A 27,054-nucleotide genomic window follows, 5' to 3' on the forward strand; every position below is an offset into this window, starting at 1 on the left:
GTAAATTTTAATCTTCATGAAATGGACAATTTGCTGTATCAATGGAAAACTTTTTGGGGTGGGGGGCGGATTTTGCAAGTATCGTGCGACTCATGACGTCTTCTTGTTACTTGCAAAATCGATGAATTATTCAAGTATATTGGTCGGTTGTGTTTGTGGTTCTGTCTGTCTGTTTGTCTGTTTGTTTGTCACCGGCCTACAGGTCACAATTTTCAACCGATCTTCACGAAACTTCACCAAATGGTAGAGTTGGTCAAAAGCAAGAAGCCGATTGTTTTTGGGGTCAAGAGGTCAAAAGGTCAGCATAGGCCAAAGGTCACCAACTTTACAAAATTTCTAAAATCCTCAATTTTCATCCGATTGACTTGATATTTGAAGAGGACTTGCATATCTGGTCAACAAATTCAACCACCAAGTATTTTTGAGGTCAACTTAGGCCAAAAGGTCAACATAGGCCAAATTTCTAACATCCTCAATTTTCATCCAATAGACTTGAAATTTGAAGAGGACTTGCATATCTGGTCAACAAATTCAACCACCAAGTATTTTTGAGGTCAACATAGGCCAAATTTCTAAAATCCTCAATTTTCATCCAATTGACTTGAAATTTGAGGAGGACTTGCATATGTGGTCACTGTATTCAACCACCAAGTATTTTTGAGGTCAACATCGGCCAAAAGGTCAACAGAGGCCAGATTTCTAAAATCCTCAATTTTCATCCAATAGACTTGAAATTTGAAGAGGACTTGCATATTTGGTCACTGAATTCAAAAACCCAGTATTCTTGAGGTCAACATCGGCCAAAAGGTCAACATAGGCCAAAAGGTCAACAAATGCCAAATTTCTAAATTCCTCAATTTTCATCCAATTGACTTGAAATTTGAAGAGGACTTGCACATCTGGTCACTGAATTCAACCACGTATTATATTTTAGGTAAACGCAGGCCAAAAGGTCAACATAGGCCAAATTTCTAAAATCCTAAATTTTCATCCAATTGACTTGAAATTTGAAGAGGACTTGCATATCTGGTCACTGAATTAAAAAAAATTATATTTTAGCTGAACATAGGCCAAAAGATCAACATAGGCCAAATTTGTAAAATCCTCAATTTTCATCCAATCGACTTGAAATTTGAAGAGGACTTGCATATCTGGTCACTGAATTCAACCACCAAGTATTTTTGAAGTCAACATCGGCCAAAAGGTCAACATAGGCCAAATTTCTAAAATCCTCAATTTTCATCCGATTGACTTGAAATTTGAAGAGGACTTTTTTTTTTATCTTTTTTTTTTTTTTTTTTTTTTTTTTTTAATACAAGATCGAGGCTCGTGAAAGAGCGAACATTAATCACACAGAAAGACAAACCGACACATAAAACATATAACATCGGGAGCGGTAGACAAGATGGGGAGAGAGGGGGAAGGACACAAACACAACATTTGAGAGCAGGAACCGAGAGACATGGAGACATCGAGAGATCTGAGAGAGGGCGAGGGCTTTGGGGGGGGGGGCGTGGGAAGGGGGCGGTGGGAGAGGTATAAAACATATGGACACTGCCAGGACTTCCAGGAAAGAAGTTGGAATTTCAAACAACGTGGATCTGGGGTGAATTAGCGGGGGTAGAAAAGATCAAGGTTTTGGATGGGGGAAGATAAGAGATGGTGGTGAACAGCTGTTTTAAAGACCTGGAGGGAGGAGTGGGATTGAAGGGAGTGAGGGAGTTTGTTCCAGAGGCGGGAGAAAAGAGGAATGAAAGAGTGAAGGTGAGCAGAGAGCCGAGATTTCGGCAGTTTAACCATCAGAGGGTTGCTGGCAGATCTTGTGCGACCTGTAGGAATATTTGGGGGACAGAGCACAGAGAGAGCTGGGGGTGCAAGGCCGGAGAGGAGTCGGTAGAAGACAGAAAGACCACCTACCTGCCTGCGGTGAGTGAGTGAAAGGCCCTCAGAGATAGCTTCATCGCGGGAGATTCCAATAATTCTGAAAGCTTTGGTTTCAACAGCGTGAAGCCGAGCTAGGTGTGAGGCAGGAGCACCGGCCCATAGGGGAGAACAGTATTCCATTGAGCTGCGGATGAAAGCCTTGTATGTGGTGAGGAGCTCAGGTGTGCCGAGGAAGGACTTCGCACGACGGAGGATGCCCAGTCGGCGACTGGCTTTGGAGGCCAGCTTGGAAATGTGGTTTTCCCAAGAAAGATCATGGCAGATAGTGAGACCCAAAATCTTGAGCGACAGAACTTCTTGGAGAGGATTGTTGAGAAAGTAGATGGGAGGGTTGTCTCTGGTCACTGAATTGAACCACGTATTATATTTTAGGTAAACATAGGCGAAAAGGTCAACATAGGCCAAATTTCTAAAATCACAAATTTTCATTTGATTGACTTGAACTTCGAAGAGGATTTACATATATGATCACTGAATTCAACCACAAACTATTTTTGAGGTCAACATAGGCCAAATTTTTAATATCCTCAATTTTCAACCGCTTGACTTGAAAATTGAACAACATTTGCACATTGAGTCACTAAATGGGGAAACTAACTATTTTTGAGGTCCAAAGGTCAACTCAAGGTCAACCTTGCAAAATCATCACTTTTCATCTGAAAAATCGTCACTTTTCATCCTGTTGACCTGAGCTTTGATCAAGATTGTAAATTTTAATCTTCATGAAATGGACAATTTGCTGTATCAATGGAAAACTTTTTGGCGTGGGGGGCGGATTTTGCAAGTATCGTGCGACTCATGACGTCTTCTTGTTACTTGCAAAATCGATGAATTTTTCAAGTATATTGGTCGGTTGTGTTTGTTGTTCTGTCTGTCTGTTTGTCTGTTTGTTTGTCACCGGCCTACAGGTCACAATTTTCAACCGATCTTCACGAAACTTCACCAAATGGTAGAGTTGGTCAAAAGCAAGAAGCCTATTGTTTTTGGGGTCAATAGGTCAAAAGGTCAGCATAGGCCAAAGGTCACCAACTTTGCAAAATTTCTAAAATCCTCAATTTTCATCCGATTGACTTGAAATTTGAAGAGGACTTGCATATCTCGTCAACAAATTCAACCACCAAGTATTTTTGAGGTCAACTTAGGCCAAAAGGTCAACATAGGCCAAATTTCTAAAATCCTCAATTTTCATCCAATAGACTTGAAATTTGAAGAGGACTTGCACATCTGGTCACTGAATTCAAGCACCAAGTATTTTTGAGGTCAACATCGGCAAAATCGTCAACATAGGCCAAATTTCTAAAATCCTCAATTTTCATCTAATTGACTTGAAATTTGAAGAGGACTTGCATATGTGGTCACTGAATTCAACCACCAAGTATTCTTGAGGTCAACATAGGCCAAAATGTCAACATAGGCCAAAAGGTCAAAATAGGCCAAATTTCTAAAATCCTCAATTTTCATCCAATTGACTTGAAATTTGAAGAGGACTTGCATATCTGGTCACTGAATTCAACCACCAAGCATATTTGAGGTCAACATTGGCCAAAAGTTCAACATGGGCCAAATTTCTAAAATCCATAATTTTCATCCAATTGACTTGAAATTTGAAGAGGACTTGCATATCTGTTCACTGAATTCAACCACGTATTATATTTTAGCTGAACATAGGCCAAATGGTCAACATAGGCCAAATTTCTAAAATCACAAATTTTCATTTGATTGACTTGAACTTACAAGAGGATTTACATATATCGTCACTGAATTCAACCACAAATTATATTTTAGGTGAACATAGGCCAAAAGGTCAACAAAGGCCAAATTTCTAAAATCCTCAATTTTCAGTCAATTAACTTGAAATTTGAAGAGTAGTTGCATATCTGATCACTGAATTCAACGACCCAGTATGTTTGAGGTCATCATAGGACAAAAGGTCAACATAGGCCACATTTCTAAAATCCTCAATTTTCATCCAATTGACTTGAAATTTGAAGAGGACTTGCATATCTGGGCACTGAATTCAACCACGTATTATATTTTAGGTAAACATAGGCAAAAAGGTCAACATAGGCCAAATTTCTAAAATCACAAATTTTCATTTGATTGATTTGAACTTCTAAGAGGATTTAAATATATGGTCACTGAATTCAACCACCAACTATTTTTGAGGTCAACTTAGGCGAAAAGGTCAACATTGGCCAAATTTTTCATATCCTCAATTTTCATCCAATTGACTTGAAAATTGAACAACATTTGCACATTGAGTCACTAAATGGGGAAACTAACTATTTTTGAGGTCCAAAGGTCAACTCAAGGTCAATCTTCCAAAATCATCACTTTTCATCTGAAAAATCGTCATATTTCATCCTGTTGACCCAAGCTTTGATCAAGATTGTAAATTTTAATCTTCATGAAATGGACAATTTGCTGTATCAATGGAAAACTTTTTTGGGGGTGGGGGGTGGATTTTGTAAGTATCGTGCAACTCATGACGTCTTCTTGTTACTTGCAAAATCGAAGAATTTTTCAAGTATATTGGTCGGTTGTGTTTGTGGTTCTGTCTGTCTGTTTGTTTGTCTGTCTGTTTGTCTGTTTGTCTGTTAGATTGTCACTGGCCTACAGGTCACAATTTTCAACCGATCTTCACGAAACTTCACCAAATGGTAGAGTTATTCAAAAGCAAGAAGGCTATTGTTTTTGTCGTCAATAGGTCAAAAGGTCAACATAGGCCAAAGGTCACCATCTTTGCAAAATTTCTAAAATCCTCAATTTTCATCCGATTGACTTGAAATTTGAAGAGGACTTGCATATCTGGTCACTGAATTCAACCACCAAGTATTTTTGAAGTCAACATCGGCCAAAAGGTCAACATAGGCCAAATTTCTAAAATCCTCAATTTTCATCCGATTGACTTGAAATTTGAAGAGGACTTGCATCTCTGGTCACTGAATTGAACCACGTATTATATTTTAGGTAAACATAGGCGAAAAGGTCAACATAGGCCAAATTTCTAAAATCACAAATTTTCATTTGATTGACTTGAACTTCGAAGAGGATTTACATATATGATCACTGAATTCAACCACCAACTACTTTTGAGGTCAACATAGGTCAACATAGGCCAAATTTTTAATATCCTCAATCTTCATCCGCTTGACTTGAAAATTGAACAACATTTGCACATTGAGTCACTAAATGGGGAAACTAACTATTTTTGAGGTCCAAAGGTCAACTCAAGGTCAACCTTGCAAAATCATCACTTTTCATCTGAAAAATCGTCACTTTTCATCCTGTTGACCCGAGCTTTGTCAAGATTGTAAATTTTAATCTTCATGAAATGGACAATTTGCTGTATCAATGGAAAACTTTTTGGGGTGGGGGGCGGATTTTGCAAGTATCTTGCGACTCATGACGTCTTCTTGTTACTTGCAAAATCGATGAATTTTTCAAGTATATTGGTCGGTTGTGTTTATGGTTCTGTCTGTCTGTTTGTCTGTTTGTTTGTCACTGGCCTACAGGTCACAATTTTCAACCGATCTTCACGAAACATCACCAAATGGTAGAGTTGGTCAAAAGCAAGAAGCCTATTGTTTTTGGGGTCAATAGGTCAAAAGGTCAGCATAGACCAAAGGTCACCAACTTTGCAAAATTTCTAAAATCCTCAATTTTCATCCGATTGACTTGAAATTTGAAGAGGACTTGCATATCTGGTCAACAAATTCAACCACCAAGTATTTTTGAGGTCAACTTAGGCCAAAAGGTCAACATAGGCCAAATTTCTAACATCCTCAATTTTCATCCAATAGACTTGAAATTTGAAGAGGACTTGCATATCTGGTCAACAAATTCAACCACCAAGTATTTTTGAGGTCAACATAGGCCAAATTTCTAAAATCCTCAATTTTCATCCAATTGACTTGAAATTTGAGGAGGACTTGCATATGTGGTCACTGTATTCAACCACCAAGTATTTTTGAGGTCAACATCAGCCAAAAGGTCAACAGAGGCCAGATTTCTAAAATCCTCAATTTTCATCCAATAGACTTGAAATTTGAAGAGGACTTGCATATTTGGTCACTGAATTCAAAAACCCAGTATTCTTGAGGTCAACATCGGCCAAAAGGTCAACATAGGCCAAAAGGTCAACAAATGCCAAATTTCTAAATTCCTCAATTTTCATCCAATTGACTTGAAATTTGAAGAGGACTTGCACATCTGGTCACTGAATTCAACCACGTATTATATTTTAGGTAAACGCAGGCCAAAAGGTCAACATAGGCCAAATTTCTAAAATCCTAAATTTTCATCCAATTGACTTGAAATTTGAAGAGGACTTGCATATCTGGTCACTGAATTAAAAAAAATTATATTTTAGCTGAACATAGGCCAAAAGGTCAACATAGGCCAAATTTGTAAAATCCTCAATTTTCATCCAATCGACTTGAAATTTGAAGAGGACTTGCATATCTGGTCACTGAATTCAACCACCAAGTATTTTTGAAGTCAACATCGGCCAAAAGGTCAACATAGGCCAAATTTCTAAAATCCTCAATTTTCATCCGATTGACTTGAAATTTGAAGAGGACTTTTTTTTTTATCTTTTTTTTTTTTTTTTTTTTTTTTTTTTTAATACAAGATCGAGGCTCGTGAAAGAGCGAACATTAATCACACAGAAAGACAAACCGACACATAAAACATATAACATCGGGAGCGGTAGACAAGATGGGGAGAGAGGGGGAAGGACACAAACACAACATTTGAGAGCAGGGACCGAGAGACATGGAGACATCGAGAGATCTGAGAGAGGGCGAGGGCTTTGGGGGGGGGGGGCGTGGGAAGGGGGCGGTGGGAGAGGTATAAAACATATGGACACTGCCAGGACTTCCAGGAAAGAAGTTGGAATTTCAAACAACGTGGATCTGGGGTGAATTAGCGGGGGTAGAAAAGATCAAGGTTTTGGATGGGGGAAGATAAGAGATGGTGGTGAACAGCTGTTTTAAAGACCTGGAGGGAGGAGTGGGATTGAAGGGAGTGAGGGAGTTTGTTCCAGAGGCGGGAGAAAAGAGGAATGAAAGAGTGAAGGTGAGCAGAGAGCCGAGATTTCGGCAGTTTAACCATCAGAGGGTTGCTGGCAGATCTTGTGCGACCTGTAGGAATATTTGGGGGACAGAGCACAGAGAGAGCTGGGGGTGCAAGGCCGGAGAGGAGTCGGTAGAAGACAGAAAGACCACCTACCTGCCTGCGGTGAGTGAGTGAAAGGCCCTCAGAGATAGCTTCATCGCGGGAGATTCCAATAATTCTGAAAGCTTTGGTTTCAACAGCGTGAAGCCGAGCTAGGTGTGAGGCAGGAGCACCGGCCCATAGGGGAGAACAGTATTCCATTGAGCTGCGGATGAAAGCCTTGTATGTGGTGAGGAGCTCAGGTGTGCCGAGGAAGGACTTCGCACGACGGAGGATGCCCAGTCGGCGACTGGCTTTGGAGGCCAGCTTGGAAATGTGGTTTTCCCAAGAAAGATCATGGCAGATAGTGAGACCCAAAATCTTGAGCGACAGAACTTCTTGGAGAGGATTGTTGAGAAAGTAGATGGGAGGGTTGTCTCTGGTCACTGAATTGAACCACGTATTATATTTTAGGTAAACATAGGCGAAAAGGTCAACATAGGCCAAATTTCTAAAATCACAAATTTTCATTTGATTGACTTGAACTTCGAAGAGGATTTACATATATGATCACTGAATTCAACCACAAACTATTTTTGAGGTCAACATAGGCCAAATTTTTAATATCCTCAATTTTCAACCGCTTGACTTGAAAATTGAACAACATTTGCACATTGAGTCACTAAATGGGGAAACTAACTATTTTTGAGGTCCAAAGGTCAACTCAAGGTCAACCTTGCAAAATCATCACTTTTCATCTGAAAAATCGTCACTTTTCATCCTGTTGACCTGAGCTTTGATCAAGATTGTAAATTTTAATCTTCATGAAATGGACAATTTGCTGTATCAATGGAAAACTTTTTGGCGTGGGGGGCGGATTTTGCAAGTATCGTGCGACTCATGACGTCTTCTTGTTACTTGCAAAATCGATGAATTTTTCAAGTATATTGGTCGGTTGTGTTTGTTGTTCTGTCTGTCTGTTTGTCTGTTTGTTTGTCACCGGCCTACAGGTCACAATTTTCAACCGATCTTCACGAAACTTCACCAAATGGTAGAGTTGGTCAAAAGCAAGAAGCCTATTGTTTTTGGGGTCAATAGGTCAAAAGGTCAGCATAGGCCAAAGGTCACCAACTTTGCAAAATTTCTAAAATCCTCAATTTTCATCCGATTGACTTGAAATTTGAAGAGGACTTGCATATCTCGTCAACAAATTCAACCACCAAGTATTTTTGAGGTCAACTTAGGCCAAAAGGTCAACATAGGCCAAATTTCTAAAATCCTCAATTTTCATCCAATAGACTTGAAATTTGAAGAGGACTTGCACATCTGGTCACTGAATTCAAGCACCAAGTATTTTTGAGGTCAACATCGGCAAAATCGTCAACATAGGCCAAATTTCTAAAATCCTCAATTTTCATCTAATTGACTTGAAATTTGAAGAGGACTTGCATATGTGGTCACTGAATTCAACCACCAAGTATTCTTGAGGTCAACATAGGCCAAAATGTCAACATAGGCCAAAAGGTCAAAATAGGCCAAATTTCTAAAATCCTCAATTTTCATCCAATTGACTTGAAATTTGAAGAGGACTTGCATATCTGGTCACTGAATTCAACCACCAAGCATATTTGAGGTCAACATTGGCCAAAAGTTCAACATCGGCCAAATTTCTAAAATCCATAATTTTCATCCAATTGACTTGAAATTTGAAGAGGACTTGCATATCTGTTCACTGAATTCAACCACGTATTATATTTTAGCTGAACATAGGCCAAATGGTCAACATAGGCCAAATTTCTAAAATCACAAATTTTCATTTGATTGACTTGAACTTACAAGAGGATTTACATATATCGTCACTGAATTCAACCACAAATTATATTTTAGGTGAACATAGGCCAAAAGGTCAACAAAGGCCAAATTTCTAAAATCCTCAATTTTCAGTCAATTAACTTGAAATTTGAAGAGTAGTTGCATATCTGATCACTGAATTCAACCACCCAGTATGTTTGAGGTCATCATAGGCCAAAAGGTCAACATAGGCCACATTTCTAAAATCCTCAATTTTCATCCAATTGACTTGAAATTTGAAGAGGACTTGCATATCTGGGCACTGAATTCAACCACGTATTATATTTTAGGTAAACATAGGCAAAAAGGTCAACATAGGCCAAATTTCTAAAATCACAAATTTTCATTTGATTGATTTGAACTTCTAAGAGGATTTACATATATGGTCACTGAATTCAACCACCAACTATTTTTGAGGTCAACTTAGGCGAAAAGGTCAACATTGGCCAAATTTTTCATATCCTCAATTTTCATCCAATTGACTTGAAAATTGAACAACATTTGCACATTGAGTCACTAAATGGGGAAACTAACTATTTTTGAGGTCCAAAGGTCAACTCAAGGTCAATCTTCCAAAATCATCACTTTTCATCTGAAAGATCGTCATATTTCATCCTGTTGACCCAAGCTTTGATCAAGATTGTAAATTTTAATCTTCATGAAATGGACAATTTGCTGTATCAATGGAAAACTTTTTTGGGGGAGGGGGGTGGATTTTGTAAGTATCGTGCAACTCATGACGTCTTCTTGTTACTTGCAAAATCGAAGAATTTTTCAAGTATATTGGTCGGTTGTGTTTGTGGTTCTGTCTGTCTGTTTGTTTGACTGTCTGTTTGTCTGTTTGTCTGTTAGATTGTCACTGGCCTACAGGTCACAATTTTCAACCGATCTTCACGAAACTTCACCAAATGGTAGAGTTAGTCAAAAGCAAGAAGCCTATTGTTTTTGTCGTCAATAGGTCAAAAGGTCAACATAGGCCAAAGGTCACCATCTTTGCAAAATTTCAAAAATCCTCAATTTTCATCCGATTGACTTGAAATTTGAAGAGGACTTGCATATCTGGTCACTGAATTCAACCACCAAGTATTTTTGAAGTCAACATCGGCCAAAAGGTCAACATAGGCCAAATTTCTAAAATCCTCAATTTTCATCCGATTGACTTGAAATTTGAAGAGGACTTGCATCTCTGGTCACTGAATTGAACCACGTATTATATTTTAGGTAAACATAGGCGAAAAGGTCAACATAGGCCAAATTTCTAAAATCACAAATTTTCATTTGATTGACTTGAACTTCGAAGAGGATTTACATATATGATCACTGAATTCAACCACCAACTACTTTTGAGGTCAACATAGGTCAACATAGGCCAAATTTTTAATATCCTCAATCTTCATCCGCTTGACTTGAAAATTGAACAACATTTGCACATTGAGTCACTAAATGGGGAAACTAACTATTTTTGAGGTCCAAAGGTCAACTCAAGGTCAACCTTGCAAAATCATCACTTTTCATCTGAAAAATCGTCACTTTTCATCCTGTTGACCCGAGCTTTGTCAAGATTGTAAATTTTAATCTTCATGAAATGGACAATTTGCTGTATCAATGGAAAACTTTTTGGGGTGGGGGGCGGATTTTGCAAGTATCTTGCGACTCATGACGTCTTCTTGTTACTTGCAAAATCGATGAATTTTTCAAGTATATTGGTCGGTTGTGTTTATGGTTCTGTCTGTCTGTTTGTCTGTTTGTTTGTCACTGGCCTACAGGTCACAATTTTCAACCGATCTTCACGAAACATCACCAAATGGTAGAGTTGGTCAAAAGCAAGAAGCCTATTGTTTTTGGGGTCAATAGGTCAAAAGGTCAGCATAGACCAAAGGTCACCAACTTTGCAAAATTTCTAAAATCCTCAATTTTCATCCGATTGACTTGAAATTTGAAGAGGACTTGCATATCTGGTCAACAAATTCAACCACCAAGTATTTTTTAGGTCAACTTAGGCCAAAAGGTCAACATAGGCCAAATTTCTAAAATCCTCAATTTTCATCCAATAGACTTGAAATTGGAAGAGGACTTGCATATCTGGTCAATGAATTCAACCACCAAGTATTTTTGAGGTCAACATAGGCCAAATTTCTAAAATCCTCAATTTTCATCCAATTGACTTGAAATTTGAGGAGGACTTGCATATGTGGTCACTGTATTCAACCACCAAGTATTTTTGAGGTCAACATCGGCTAAAAGGTCAACAGAGGCCAGATTTCTAAAATCCTCAATTTTCATCCAATAGACTTGAAATTTGAAGAGGACTTGCATATTTGGTCACTGAATTCAACCACCAAGTATTCTTGAGGTCAACATCGGCCAAAAGGTCAACATAGGCCAAAAGGTCAACAAAGGCCAAATTTCTAAATTCCTCAATTTTCATCCAATTGACTTGAAATTTGAAGAGGACTTGCACATCTGGTCACTGAATTCACCCACGTATTATATTTTAGGTAAACGCAGGCCAAAAGGTCAACATAGGCCAAATTTCTAAAATCCTCAATTTTCATCCATTTGACTTGAAAGTTGAAGAGGACTTGCATATCTTGTCACTGAATTCAACCACCAGGTATTTGTTAGGTCAATATAGGCCAAAAGGTCAACATAGGCCAAATTTCTAAAATCCTAAATTTTCATCCAATTGACTTGAAATTTGAAGAGGACTTGCATATCTGGTCACTGAATTAAAAAAAATTATATTTTAGCTGAACATAGGCCAAAAGGTCAACATAGGCCAAATTTGTAAAATCCTCAATTTTCATCCAATCGACTTGAAATTTGAAGAGGACTTGCATATCTGGTCACTGAATTCAACCACCAAGTATTTTTGAAGTCAACATCGGCCAAAAGGTCAACATAGGCCAAATTTCTAAAATCCTTAATTTTCATCCGATTGACTTGAAATTTGAAGAGGACTTGCATCTCTGGTCACTGAATTGAACCACGTATTATATTTTAGGTAAACATAGGCGAAAAGGTCAACATAGGCCAAATTTCTAAAATCACAAATTTTCATTTGATTGACTTGAACTTCGAAGAGGATTTACATATATGATCACTGAATTCAACCACAAACTATTTTTGAGGTCAACATAGGCCAAATTTTTAATATCCTCAATTTTCAACCGCTTGACTTGAAAATTGAACAACATTTGCACATTGAGTCACTAAATGGGGAAACTAACTATTTTTGAGGTCCAAAGGTCAACTCAAGGTCAACCTTGCAAAATCATCACTTTTCATCTGAAAAATCGTCACTTTTCATCCTGTTGACCCGAGCTTTGATCAAGATTGTAAATTTTAATCTTCATGAAATGGACAATTTGCTGTATCAATGGAAAACTTTTTGGGGTGGGGGGCGGATTTTGCAAGTATCGTGCGACTCATGGCGTCTTCTTGTTACTTGCAAAATCGATGAATTATTCAAGTATATTGGTCGGTTGTGTTTGTGGTTCTGTCTGTCTGTTTGTCTGTTTGTTTGTCACCGGCCTACAGGTCACAATTTTCAACCGATCTTCACGAAACTTCACCAAATGGTAGAGTTGGTCAAAAGCAAGAAGCCGATTGTTTTTGGGGTCAATAGGTCAAAAGGTCAGCATAGGCCAAAGGTCACCAACTTTGCAAAATTTCTAAAATCCTCAATTTTCATCCAATTGACTTGAAATTTGAAGAGGACTTGCATATCTGGTCAACAAATTCAACCACCAAGTATTTTTGAGGTCAACTTAGGCCAAAAGGTCAACATAGGCCAAATTTCTAAAATCCTCAATTTTCATCCAATAGACTTGAAATTGGAAGAGGACTTGCATATCTGGTCAATGAATTCAACCACCAAGTATTTTTGAGGTCAACATTGGCCAAATTTCTAAAATCCTCAATTTTCATCCAATTGACTTGAAATTTGAGGAGGACTTGCATATGTGGTTACTGTATTCAACCACCAAGTATTTTTGAGGTCAACATCGGCTAAAAGGTCAACAGAGGCCAGATTTCTAAAATCCTCAATTTTCATCCAATAGACTTGAAATTTGAAGAGGACTTGCATATTTGGTCACTGAATTCAACCACCAAGTATTCTTGAGGTCAACATCGGCCAAAAGGTCAACATAGGCCAAAAGGTCAACAAAGGCCAAATTTCTAAATTCCTCAATTTTCATCCAATTGACTTGAAATTTGAAGAGGACTTGCACATCTGGTCACTGAATTCAACCACGTATTATATTTTAGGTAAACGCAGGCCAAAAGGTCAACATAGGCCAAATTTCTAAAATCCTCAATTTTCATCCATTTGACTTGAAAGTTGAAGAGGACTTGCATATCTTGTCACTGAATTCAACCACCAAGTATTTGTTAGGTCAATATAGGCCAAAAGGTCAACATAGGCCAAATTTCTAAAATCCTAAATTTTCATCCAATTGACTTGAAATTTGAAGAGGACTTGCATATCTGGTCACTGAATTAAAAAAAATTATATTTTAGCTGAACATAGGCCAAAAGGTCAACATAGGCCAAATTTGTAAAATCCTCAATTTTCATCCAATCGACTTGAAATTTGAAGAGGACTTGCATATCTGGTCACTGAATTCAACCACCAAGTATTTTTGAAGTCAACATCGGCCAAAAGGTCAACATAGGCCAAATTTCTAAAATCCTTAATTTTCATCCGATTGACTTGAAATTTGAAGAGGACTTGCATCTCTGGTCACTGAATTGAACCACGTATTATATTTTAGGTAAACATAGGCGAAAAGGTCAACATAGGCCAAATTTCTAAAATCACAAATTTTCATTTGATTGACTTGAACTTCGAAGAGGATTTACATATATGATCACTGAATTCAACCACAAACTATTCTTGAGGTCAACATAGGCCAAATTTTTAATATCCTCAATTTTCAACCGCTTGACTTGAAAATTGAACAACATTTGCACATTGAGTCACTAAATGGGGAAACTAACTATTTTTGAGGTCCAAAGGTCAACTCAAGGTCAACCTTGCAAAATCATCACTTTTCATCTGAAAAATCGTCACTTTTCATCCTGTTGACCCGAGCTTTGATCAAGATTGTAAATTTTAATCTTCATGAAATGGACAATTTGCTGTATCAATGGAAAACTTTTTGGGGTGGGGGGCGGATTTTGCAAGTATCGTGCGACTCATGACGTCTTCTTGTTACTTGCAAAATCGATGAATTTTTCAAGTATATTGGTCGGTTGTGTTTGTGGTTCTGTCTCTCTGTTTGTCTGTTTGTTTGTCACCGGCCTACAGGTCACAATTTTCAACCGATCTTCACGAAACTTCACCAAATGGTAGAGTTGGTCAAAAGCAAGAAGCCGATTGTTTTTGGTGTCAAGAGGTCAAAAGGCCAAAGGTCACCAACTTTACAAAATTTCTAAAATCCTCAATTTTCATCCGATTGACTTGAAATTTGAAGAGGACTTGCATATCTGGTCAACAAATTCAACCACCAAGTATTTTTGAGGTCAACTTAGGCCAAAAGGTCAACATAGGCCAAATTTCTAACATCCTCAATTTTCATCCAATAGACTTGAAATTTGAAGAGGACTTGCATATCTGGTCACTGAATTCAAGCACCAAGTATTTTTGAGGTCAACATCGGCAAAATCGTCAACATAGGCCAAATTTCTAAAATCCTCAATTTTCATCTAATTGACTTGAAATTTGAAGAGGACTTGCATATGTGGTCACTGAATTCAACCACCAAGTATTCTTGAGGTCAACATAGGCCAAAATGTCAACATAGGCCAAAAGGTCAACATAGGCCAAATTTCTAAAATCCTCAATTTTCATCCAATTGACTTGAAATTTGAAGAGGACTTGCATATCTGGTCACTGAATTCAACCACCAAGCATATTTGAGGTCAACATCGGCCAAAAGTTCAACATCGGCCAAATTTCTAAAATCCATAATTTTCATCCAATTGACTTGAAATTTGAAGAGGACTTGCATATCTGGTCACTGAATTCAACTAAAAATTATATTTTCGGTGAACATAGGCCAAAAGGTCAACATAGGCCAAAAGGTCAACATAGGCCAAATTTCTAAAATCCTCAATTTTCAGTCAATTAACTTGAAATTTGAAGAGGAGTTGCATATCTGGTCACTGAATTCAACCACCAAGTATGTTTGAGGTCAACATAGGCCAAAAAGTCAACATAGGCCAAATATCTAAAATCCTCAATTTTCATCCAATTGACTTGAAATTTGAAGAGGACTTGCATATCTGGTCACTGAATTCAAACACAAATTATATTTTAGGTGAACATAGGCCAAAAGGTCAACATAGGCCAAAAGGTCAACATAGGCCAAATTTCTAAAATCCTCTATTTTCTGTCAATTAACTTGAAATTTGAAGAGGAGTTGCATATCTGGTCACTGAATTCAACCACCAAGTATGTTTGAGGTCAACATAGGCCAAAAGGTCAACATAGGCCAAATATCTAAAATCCTCAATTTTCATCCAATTGACTTGAAATTTGAAGAGGACTTGCATATCTGGTCACTGAATTCAAACACAAATTATATTTTAGGTGAACATAGGCCAAAAGGTCAACATAGGCCAAAAGGTCAACATTGGCCAAATTTCTAAAATCCTCATTTTTCATCCAATTGATTTGAAATTTGAAGAGGAATTGCATATCTGGTCCCTGAATTCAACCACCAAGTATATTTGAGGTCAACATAGGCCAAAAGGTCAACATAGGCCAAATTTCTAAAATCGTCAATTTTCATCCAATTGAATTGAAATTTGAAGAGGACTTGCACATCTGGTCACTGAATTCAACCACGTATTATATTTTAGGTATACATCGGCGAAAAGGTCAACATAGGCCAAATTTCTAAAATCACAAATTTTCTTTTGATTGACTTGAACTTCGAAGAGTATTTACATATATGGTCATTGAATTCAACCACCAACTATTTTTGAGGTCAACATCGGCCAAATTTTTAATATCCACAATTTTCATCCGATTGACTTGAAAATTGAACAACATTTGCCAATTGAGTCACTAAATGGGAAAACTAACTATTTTTGAGGTCCAAAGGTCAACTCAAGGTCAACCTTCCAAAATCATCACTTTTCATCTGAAAAATCGTCACTTTTCATCCTGTTGACCCGAGCTTTGATCAAGATTGTAAATTTTAATCTTCATGAAATGGACAATTTGCTGTATCAATGGAAAACTTTTGGGGGTGGGGGCGGATTTTGCAAGTATCGTGCTACTCATGACGTCTTCTTGTTACTTGCAAAATCGAAGAATTTTTCAAGTATATTGGTCGGTTGCGTTTGTGGTTCTGTCTGTCTGTTTGTCTGTTTGTCTGTTTGTTTGTCACCGGCCGACAGGTCACAATTTTCAACCGATCTTCACGAAACTTCACCAAATGGTAGAGTAGGTCAAAAGCAAGAAGCCTATTGTTTTTGGGGTCAATAAGTCAAAAGGTCAACATAGGCCAAAGGTCACCAACTTTGCAAAATTTCTAAAATCCTCAATTTTCATCCGATTGACTTGAAATTTGAAGAGGACTTGCATATCTGGTCACTAAATTCAACCACCAAGTATTTTTGAGGTCAACTTCGGCCAAAAGGTCAACCTAGGCCAAATTTCTAAAATCCTCAATTTTCATCCAATAGACTTGAAATTTGAAGAGGACTTGCAAATTTCGTCAATGAATTCAACCACCAAGTATTTTTGAGGTCAACATAGGCCAAATTTCTAAAATCCTCAATTTTCATCCAATTGACTTGAAGTTTGAAGAGGACTTGCATATGTGGTCACTGAATTCAACCACCAAGTATTTTTGAGGTCAACATCGGCCAAAAGGTCAACATAGGCCAAATTTCAAAAATCCTAAATTTTCATCCAATCGACTTGAAATTTGAAGAGGACTTGCATATCTGTTTACTGAATTCAACCACGTATTATATTTTAGGGAAACGCAGGCCAAAAGGTCAACATAGGCCAAATTTCTAAAATCCTCAATTTTCATCCATTTGACTTGAAATTTGAAGAGGACTTGCATATCTTGTCACTGAATTCAACCACCAAGTATTTGTTAGGTCAATATAGGCCAAAAGGTCAACATAGGCCAAATTTCTAAAATCCTAAATTTTCATCCAATTGACTTGAAATTTGAAGAGGACTTGCATATCTGGTCACTGAATTAAAAAAAATTATATTTTAGCTGAACATAGGCCAAAAGGTCAACATAGGCCAAATTTGTAAAATCCTCAATTTTCATCCAATCGACTTGAAATTTGAAGAGGACTTGCATATCTGGTCACTGAATTCAACCACCAAGTATTTTTGAAGTCAACATCGGCCAAAAGGTCAACATAGGCCAAATTTCTAAAATCCTTAATTTTCATCCGATTGACTTGAAATTTGAAGAGGACTTGCATCTCTGGTCACTGAATTGAACCACGTATTATATTTTAGGTAAACATAGGCGAAAAGGTCAACATAGGCCAAATTTCTAAAATCACAAATTTTCATTTGATTGACTTGAACTTCGAAGAGGATTTACATATATGATCACTGAATTCAACCACAAACTATTCTTGAGGTCAACATAGGCCAAATTTTTAATATCCTCAATTTTCAACCGCTTGACTTGAAAATTGAACAACATTTGCACATTGAGTCACTAAATGGGGAAACTAACTATTTTTGAGGTCCAAAGGTCAACTCAAGGTCAACCTTGCAAAATCATCACTTTTCATCCTGTTGACCCGAGCTTTGATCAAGATTGTAAATTTTAATCTTCATGAAATGGACAATTTGCTGTATCAATGGAAAACTTTTTGGGGTGGGGGGCGGATTTTGCAAGTATCGTGCGACTCATGACGTCTTCTTGTTACTTGCAAAATCGATGAATTTTTCAAGTATATTGGTCGGTTGTGTTTGTGGTTCTGTCTCTCTGTTTGTCTGTTTGTTTGTCACCGGCCTACAGGTCACAATTTTCAACCGATCTTCACGAAACTTCACCAAATGGTAGAGTTGGTCAAAAGCAAGAAGCCGATTGTTTTTGGTGTCAAGAGGTCAAAAGGCCAAAGGTCACCAACTTTACAAAATTTCTAAAATCCTCAATTTTCATCCGATTGACTTGAAATTTGAAGAGGACTTGCATATCTGGTCAACAAATTCAACCACCAAGTATTTTTGAGGTCAACTTAGGCCAAAAGGTCAACATAGGCCAAATTTCTAACATCCTCAATTTTCATCCAATAGACTTGAAATTTGAAGAGGACTTGCATATCTGGTCACTGAATTCAAGCACCAAGTATTTTTGAGGTCAACATCGGCAAAATCGTCAACATAGGCCAAATTTCTAAAATCCTCAATTTTCATCTAATTGACTTGAAATTTGAAGAGGACTTGCATATGTGGTCACTGAATTCAACCACCAAGTATTCTTGAGGTCAACATAGGCCAAAATGTCAACATAGGCCAAAAGGTCAACATAGGCCAAATTTCTAAAATCCTCAATTTTCATCCAATTGACTTGAAATTTGAAGAGGACTTGCATATCTGGTCACTGAATTCAACCACCAAGCATATTTGAGGTCAACATCGGCCAAAAGTTCAACATCGGCCAAATTTCTAAAATCCATAATTTTCATCCAATTGACTTGAAATTTGAAGAGGACTTGCATATCTGGTCACTGAATTCAACTAAAAATTATATTTTCGGTGAACATAGGCCAAAAGGTCAACATAGGCCAAAAGGTCAACATAGGCCAAATTTCTAAAATCCTCAATTTTCAGTCAATTAACTTGAAATTTGAAGAGGAGTTGCATATCTGGTCACTGAATTCAACCACCAAGTATGTTTGAGGTCAACATAGGCCAAAAAGTCAACATAGGCCAAATATCTAAAATCCTCAATTTTCATCCAATTGACTTGAAATTTGAAGAGGACTTGCATATCTGGTCACTGAATTCAAACACAAATTATATTTTAGGTGAACATAGGCCAAAAGGTCAACATAGGCCAAAAGGTCAACATAGGCCAAATTTCTAAAATCCTCTATTTTCTGTCAATTAACTTGAAATTTGAAGAGGAGTTGCATATCTGGTCACTGAATTCAACCACCAAGTATGTTTGAGGTCAACATAGGCCAAAAGGTCAACATAGGCCAAATATCTAAAATCCTCAATTTTCATCCAATTGACTTGAAATTTGAAGAGGACTTGCATATCTGGTCACTGAATTCAAACACAAATTATATTTTAGGTGAACATAGGCCAAAAGGTCAACATAGGCCAAAAGGTCAACATTGGCCAAATTTCTAAAATCCTCATTTTTCATCCAATTGATTTGAAATTTGAAGAGGAATTGCATATCTGGTCCCTGAATTCAACCACCAAGTATATTTGAGGTCAACATAGGCCAAAAGGTCAACATAGGCCAAATTTCTAAAATCGTCAATTTTCATCCAATTGAATTGAAATTTGAAGAGGACTTGCACATCTGGTCACTGAATTCAACCACGTATTATATTTTAGGTATACATCGGCGAAAAGGTCAACATAGGCCAAATTTCTAAAATCACAAATTTTCTTTTGATTGACTTGAACTTCGAAGAGTATTTACATATATGGTCATTGAATTCAACCACCAACTATTTTTGAGGTCAACATCGGCCAAATTTTTAATATCCACAATTTTCATCCGATTGACTTGAAAATTGAACAACATTTGCCAATTGAGTCACTAAATGGGAAAACTAACTATTTTTGAGGTCCAAAGGTCAACTCAAGGTCAACCTTCCAAAATCATCACTTTTCATCTGAAAAATCGTCACTTTTCATCCTGTTGACCCGAGCTTTGATCAAGATTGTAAATTTTAATCTTCATGAAATGGACAATTTGCTGTATCAATGGAAAACTTTTGGGGGTGGGGGCGGATTTTGCAAGTATCGTGCTACTCATGACGTCTTCTTGTTACTTGCAAAATCGAAGAATTTTTCAAGTATATTGGTCGGTTGCGTTTGTGGTTCTGTCTGTCTGTTTGTCTGTTTGTCTGTTTGTTTGTCACCGGCCGACAGGTCACAATTTTCAACCGATCTTCACGAAACTTCACCAAATGGTAGAGTAGGTCAAAAGCAAGAAGCCTATTGTTTTTGGGGTCAATAAGTCAAAAGGTCAACATAGGCCAAAGGTCACCAACTTTGCAAAATTTCTAAAATCCTCAATTTTCATCCGATTGACTTGAAATTTGAAGAGGACTTGCATATCTGGTCACTAAATTCAACCACCAAGTATTTTTGAGGTCAACATCGGCCAAAAGGTCAACATAGGCCAAATTTCTAAAATCCTCAATTTTCATCCAATAGACTTGAAATTTGAAGAGGACTTGCAAATTTCGTCAATGAATTCAACCACCAAGTATTTTTGAGGTCAACATAGGCCAAATTTCTAAAATCCTCAATTTTCATCCAATTGACTTGAAGTTTGAAGAGGACTTGCATATGTGGTCACTGAATTCAACCACCAAGTATTTTTGAGGTCAACATCGGCCAAAAGGTCAACATAGGCCAAATTTCAAAAATCCTAAATTTTCATCCAATCGACTTGAAATTTGAAGAGTACTTGCATATCTGTTTACTGAATTCAACCACGTATTATATTTTAGGGAAACGCAGGCCAAAAGGTCAACATAGGCCAAATTTCTAAAATCCTCAATTTTCATCCATTTGACTTGAAATTTGAAGAGGACTTGCATATCTTGTCACTGAATTCAACCACCAAGTATTTGTTAGGTCAATATAGGCCAAAATGTCAACATAGGCCAAATTTCTAAAATCCTCAATTTTCATCCAATTGACTTGAAATTTGAAGAGGACTTGCATATCTGGTCACTGAATTAAAAAAAAATTATATTTTAGCTGAACATAGGCCAAATGGTCAACATAGGCCAAATTTCTAAAATCACAAATTTTCATTTGATTTACTTGAACTTACAAGTGGATTTACATATATCGTCACTGAATTCAACCACAAATTATATTTTAGGTGAACATAGGCCAAAAGGTCAACATAGGCCAAATTTCTAAAATCTTAAATTTTCAGTCAATTAACTTGAAATTTGAAGAGGAGTTGCATATCTGATCACTGAATTCAACCACCAAGTATGTTTGAGGTCATCATAGGCCAAAAGGTCAACATAGGCCACATTTCTAAAATCCTCAATTTTCATCCAATTGACTTGAAATTTGAAGAGGACTTGCATATCTGGGCACTGTATTCAACCACGTATTATATTTTAGGTAAACATAGGCAAAAAGGTCAACATAGGCCAAATTTCTAAAATCACAAATTTTCATTTGATTGATTTGAACTTCTAAGAGGATTTACATATATGGTCACTGAATTCAACCACCAACTATTTTTGAGGTCAACTTAGGCGAAAAGGTCAACATAGGCCAAATTTTTCATATCCTCAATTTTCATCCAGTTGACTTGAAAATTGAACAACATTTGCACATTGAGTCACTAAATGGGGAAACTAACTATTTTTGAGGTCCAAAGGTCAACTCAAGGTCAACCTTCCAAAATCATCACTTTTCATCTGAAAAATCGTCACATTTCATCCTGTTGACCCAAGCTTTGATCAAGATTGTAAATTTTAATCTTCATGAAATGGACAATTTGCTCTATCAATGGAAAACTTTTTTGGGGGTGGGGGGTGGATTTTGCAAGTTTCGTGCAACTCATGACGTCTTCTTGTTACTTGCAAAATCGAAGAATTTTTCAAGTATATTGGTCGGTTATGTTTGTGGTTCTGTCTGTCTGTTTGTTTGTCTGTCTGTTTGTCTGTTTGTCTGTTAGATTGTCACTGGCCTACAGGTCACAATTTTCAACCGATCTTCACGAAACTTTACCAAATGGTAGAGTTAGTCAAAAGCAAGAAGCCTATTGTTTTTGTCGTCAATAGGTCAAAAGGTCAACATAGGCCAAAGGTCACCATCTTTGCAAAATTTCTAAAATCCTCAATTTTCATCCGATTGACTTGAAATTTGAAGAGGACTTGCATATCTGGTCACTGAATTCAACCACCAAGTATTTTTGAAGTCAACATCGGCCAAAAGGTCAACATAGGCCAAATTTCTAAAATCCTCAATTTTCATCCGATTGACTTGAAATTTGAAGAAGACTTGCATCTCTGGTCAATGAATTGAACCACGTATTATATTTTAGGTAAACATAGGCGAAAAGGTCAACATAAGCCAAATTTCTAAAATCACAAATTTTCATTTGATTGACTTGAACTTCGAAGAGGATTTACATATATGATCACTGAATTCAACCACCAACTATTTTTGAGGTCAACATAAGTCAACATAGGCCAAATTTTTAATATCCTCAATCTTCATCTGCTTGACTTGAAAATTGAACAACATTTGCACATTGAGTCACTAAATGGGGAAACTAACTATTTTTGAGGTCCAAAGGTCAACTCAAGGTCAACCTTGCAAAATCATCACTTTTCATCTGAAAAATCGTCACTTTTCATCCTGTTGACCCGAGCTTTGATCAAGATTGTAAATTTTAATCTTCATGAAATGGACAATTTGCTGTATCAATGGAAAACTTTTTGGGGTGGGGGCGGATTTTGCAAGTATCGTGCGACTCATGACGTCTTCTTATTACTTGCAAAATCGATGAATTTTTCAAGTATATTGGTCGGTTGTGTTTGTGGATTGGCATTTAATATGGAATGTTTTTTTTGTGGGGGTGAACTTACTTTTCAAGATGTCTTAGAACCAAAAGTTCATTGGAATTATGTTGAAATTATTCTAGATTTTGTTAATGTGACGTTTAAAAGAAACAAAAACCACATTTGACATTTCGAAGCAAATAAATTGATCCTCGAAAGTGATGTAAACTGATATCGAACTCAATTCACGGACAGTACTGTGTTAAACTTCTGTACGTTTTCCAGAAGTATCTCTTTATTTTGCACATTAGCCAAAAATATTTTCAACAAAAACAAAAGCTAAATTATGACTGGGATTACGGACAGTAAAATTACAGTTCAGTACTTCGTGTAACCCCCACGAGCATTCAGGAGAGCACGTACACGTTAAGGCATGCTGTTCACGAGATTTGCCAAGGTTTGGACAGGAATCGCTTGCCATGCAGTGACAATAGTCTGCTGCAATTCACGCACAGAGGTCGGCTGCTGGTCTAAGTTGTCGATTTGATGCGTTAATTCTGCCCACAAGTTCTCTATTGGATTCATATCCGGGGACATGGCAGGCCACTCCATATGCTCTACACCATGTTCAGCAAGAAAGTGTTGGATCATGCGAGCATGATGAGGCCGTGCATTGTCATCTTGGAAGACAAAGTTTCCTCGAAAGGCTGCACGAGCAAATGGAAGCAATGTTTCTTCCAAAATGACCCTGTACTGGTTCAGGTTTCCATTCAGAACAACCAGGTCAGTTTTGCCCCCTGCATGAAAAGCAGCCCAAACGGTCACCCCACCACCTCCAGCTTGGACTCTTGGCACTCTACAATCTTCGTTGTGGGCTTCATGCACTTGTCTGCGCACTCGGACGTGGCCATCTTGATGACAGACCAGAAATCTAGACTCGTCACTGAAGGTCACGTGATTCCAGTGTCCTGGCTGCCATTGACGGTGCTCTCTGGCCCACTGCAATCGGTGCTGGCTGTGTTGTCTGGTCAGGCGTGGCTTTCTCAGGGGACGCCTGGCACAATAGCCTGCTTGAACCAGTCGTTGGTTGACTAGCCTTCTGGATACAGGCACATTTGTCAGTTGATGCCACTCAGCCCTACGCCGATTAGCTGACTTTGTACGGCCATTGCAGACTAACTGGTGCAGCTGGCGATCATCTCTCCTTGTGGTTCTGCGTGGACATCCTGGCCTCGGTATTGGAGTAGGGACACCCCTCTGAGCATTTCGTTTCAGGATCTTTGACACCTGACCTTGAGGGATGCCATACTGCCGAGCAATAGCACGCTGTTTCATGCCAGAATTTCGTAAAGCCACCACTCCATGACAAACAGCATTGTCAAGTTGACGGACCATCTCCAGAGGAAGTGGCAATAACTTTTGTAGACATGCAGCAGTTGTTTTCCACTAATACAGAACGCAACAACCCTTGTATACCCGATTGTGAAGCCAATCGTCAAATGTACCTGTCCTTACATTTTGTCACGCCACCTGTAGTCAGGGCCCTTAGAGATATTTTGGGGCCGTTTGGTTCAAATTCTTCCAAAAGCACCAAATTTGGCCCAGATGTTGCCCATGCCATACTCTTTCGATTTTTGACGGGCGCCAAGACGGTCGCCCCCCCCCCCCGGGGGGCCCCATATTGGCGAAATACTAAATGGCCGCCACCCGGATTAGAGGAAAATCAGTTAAATAACCAAAAGGGTTGGAATCATATATGATACCACTTTTCAGTGGTTTTCGAGGTCGCGGAATCCAATTATGATGTTATTTTGATGATTCGAGGTCAAGGTCAACCCTCAAGGCCATCTTAAAGGTCATTTTTGAGTCAAACATGTCGGTTTTTGAGTTTTTTTGTCAAGATTTACACGAGGTTCATCATTTTATGTTTCTGGGTTGGGTAATCGAACTCTGACCTTATTTTTGACAATTAGAGGAAATATTTACATGTCTATTTCCTAATTTTCAGGCATATGCAGTTCATCAGTCTAATTACAAAGGTATGGATTTTGATGTTTTATGAACTGTATGCCATATCCTTGTGTTTAATTTTTGTGCGATCATGATCCGGATTCATGTATACATGATTGTATACATGTCATAAATATGACGTCATAGGTCATGTGACCTGGCGGCCATATTGGATTTTATGAAAACCTTTAAAATGGATCCCTGCCTTCATTTTTCGATCGATTCATTTTGAACTTTAACCACTTATAGTACGCCATGTGATTGGATGCATATCCTAATTATGACGTCATAGGTCAGGTGACATGGCGGGATGGACCGGTATGGTCCCCGGATCATACCGCCCTTGGCGCCCGTCAAAAATCGAAAGAGTATGGCATGGGCAACATCTGCGCCAAATTTGATGCTTTTGGAAGAATTTGAACCAAAATATCCCTAATGGCCCTGACTACTGTGATATAATCCTGTTATTGACTTATTGGTGCGAAAGACATTCAGTGACATGGTTCTTTCAACAAAGACATCACCGAAGGGTAAAAAAAACTCACCAGATTGATATACTGAGTTCAGAAAGTAAACCCAATTCAAGAAAGAAAAAAAAATTCCATATTAAATGCCAAGTCTGTATGTATATATATATATATATATATATATATATATATATATATATATATATATATATATATATATATATACATACATATATATATATATATATATATATATATATATATATATATATATATATATATATATATATATATATATATGGTTGTCATTTTATATTGTGAGACAGGCACAGATGTTTCAGAAAGTGAATGTTTCATTATGTTCATCATTATGGACTTGATGTAACACAGTTATTACAATTTTCATTGTGTCTTTACAGGAGACATGAACGAAACTGTTGTGGGATCTTTGCCTCTCACGGTCACATTGGATGTGTCGGACATTCCTTTGGATAACGGCGGGAGAGTTATCATGTGGATTTTCACGTTTAGCATGTGTATTTCAATCCCTCTGAACGCAGCAATCATGGCGGCTTGTTTTTATCGTGGATTCAATTCACCCATGCTCATGTACATTGCTTTATCATCGCTCGCTGACACTTTATGGGGAGTCGTGGTAATATCATCCTATTTCAGTAGAATAATTGCAAGACGTAAAATAATATCGTTTAATGAATGTTTGGTTCAGTTGTTCAGTATATATTACACAGGGATTCATCAGTTTCTCACCACGTGGTTAATGTACGTTGACCGACATTGGGCTATTTTCTGGCCGTACAGTTACGTGGCTCTGATGGTGAACAAAGGTGGTGCTGTGAAACTTGTGATTGTAGTTTTAACAATCGAGTTGTTGTTGGGTGTAAGCTATGTTGTAATACCAACAACAATGGTGTACTGCAACTACTCTGTGGTAGTTCATGAGGTTGCCTGTCTTCCTGCACCTGTTGCAAGGTCAGCTTGTGGAAATGTTAATCCTTCACTCATTTATTCTCTACTTTTTATGTATGTTGTGTTTGGATTAACCGGGTTTACAGCACTGTACTCCACATGGTGTATTGTTCGTAAATGTCGAAAATCATCCACAGAGGCAAATCTAAAAGCATTGCACACATGTTTTACACAATTGTTTGCATCTTTAGCACAGTTTATTTCACTTATCGTCACAACTGCGTTGAAACGATTTTTACGAATTCCCACGTTTGGTTTTATCTTGGATCTTTTAAGTTCGGTAACACCAGCTCTTGTTAATCCATTAATATTCGGTTTCAGAATGCAGGAAATTCGCTCAACGATCGTTCTTGCTTTCCATAAAATGCAAATAATTCACCATGAAAAGCCATTTAATTTGGGTGTGAATGTTGTTACTGGGAATGATAATATTCAAAGGAAGAAAAGTGAAAATTGAAATTTCAAAATCTGGACAGGTTTCTTTACCAAAACACCCGCCTCACCAGAAGAACATCACGTTTGTTGCAAAACATTCTGTGACACAGCCAATTGTCACATCTTATTATAATAGAGCAAACCAATATGGTTCGCTCTGTATGTTTATATGCGACTAAAACGTCTTCTTCTTCTTCAAATAAATTCACCACCCTCTTAATTAACCCTCTTAATTGCGTTAAGACTGCTGAGACCCCTCAGACCTTTGACGACCATTTAAATCCCCCAATACCCTTCAGACCACCAAGACCCCTGAAGACCCAAAATACCCTGAAGACCCCTAAAGACCCAACGTACACTGAAGACCCCCAAATACCCCAAAGACCCAAAACACCCCAAAGACCCAAAGTACCCTTCAATGCCCTGAGGCTCAAAAAGACACTGAATACCCAAAAACCCAAAAGACCACAAA

General features: G+C 37.8%; 1 protein-coding gene across 1 annotated transcript in view; it reads left to right on the forward strand.

Annotated features, from left to right (window-relative positions):
* Nucleotides 1-26,761, forward strand: part of LOC144892964 (olfactory receptor 51I1-like) — a 47,698-nt gene extending 20,937 nt beyond the window's left edge. The window contains exons 2-3 of the mRNA XM_078781975.1: nucleotides 25,580-26,461; nucleotides 26,586-26,761. Coding sequence (XP_078638101.1) covers nucleotides 25,580-26,461; nucleotides 26,586-26,761 — 1,058 coding nt within the window. The remainder of the gene's footprint in view (nucleotides 1-25,579; nucleotides 26,462-26,585) is intronic.
* Nucleotides 26,762-27,054: the final 293 nt, after the last annotated feature.

This window comes from Myxine glutinosa, chromosome 1, assembly GCF_964187855.1.
Source record: "Myxine glutinosa chromosome 1, kmMyxGlut1.1, whole genome shotgun sequence".
Lineage (NCBI taxonomy): Eukaryota > Metazoa > Chordata > Myxini > Myxiniformes > Myxinidae > Myxine > Myxine glutinosa.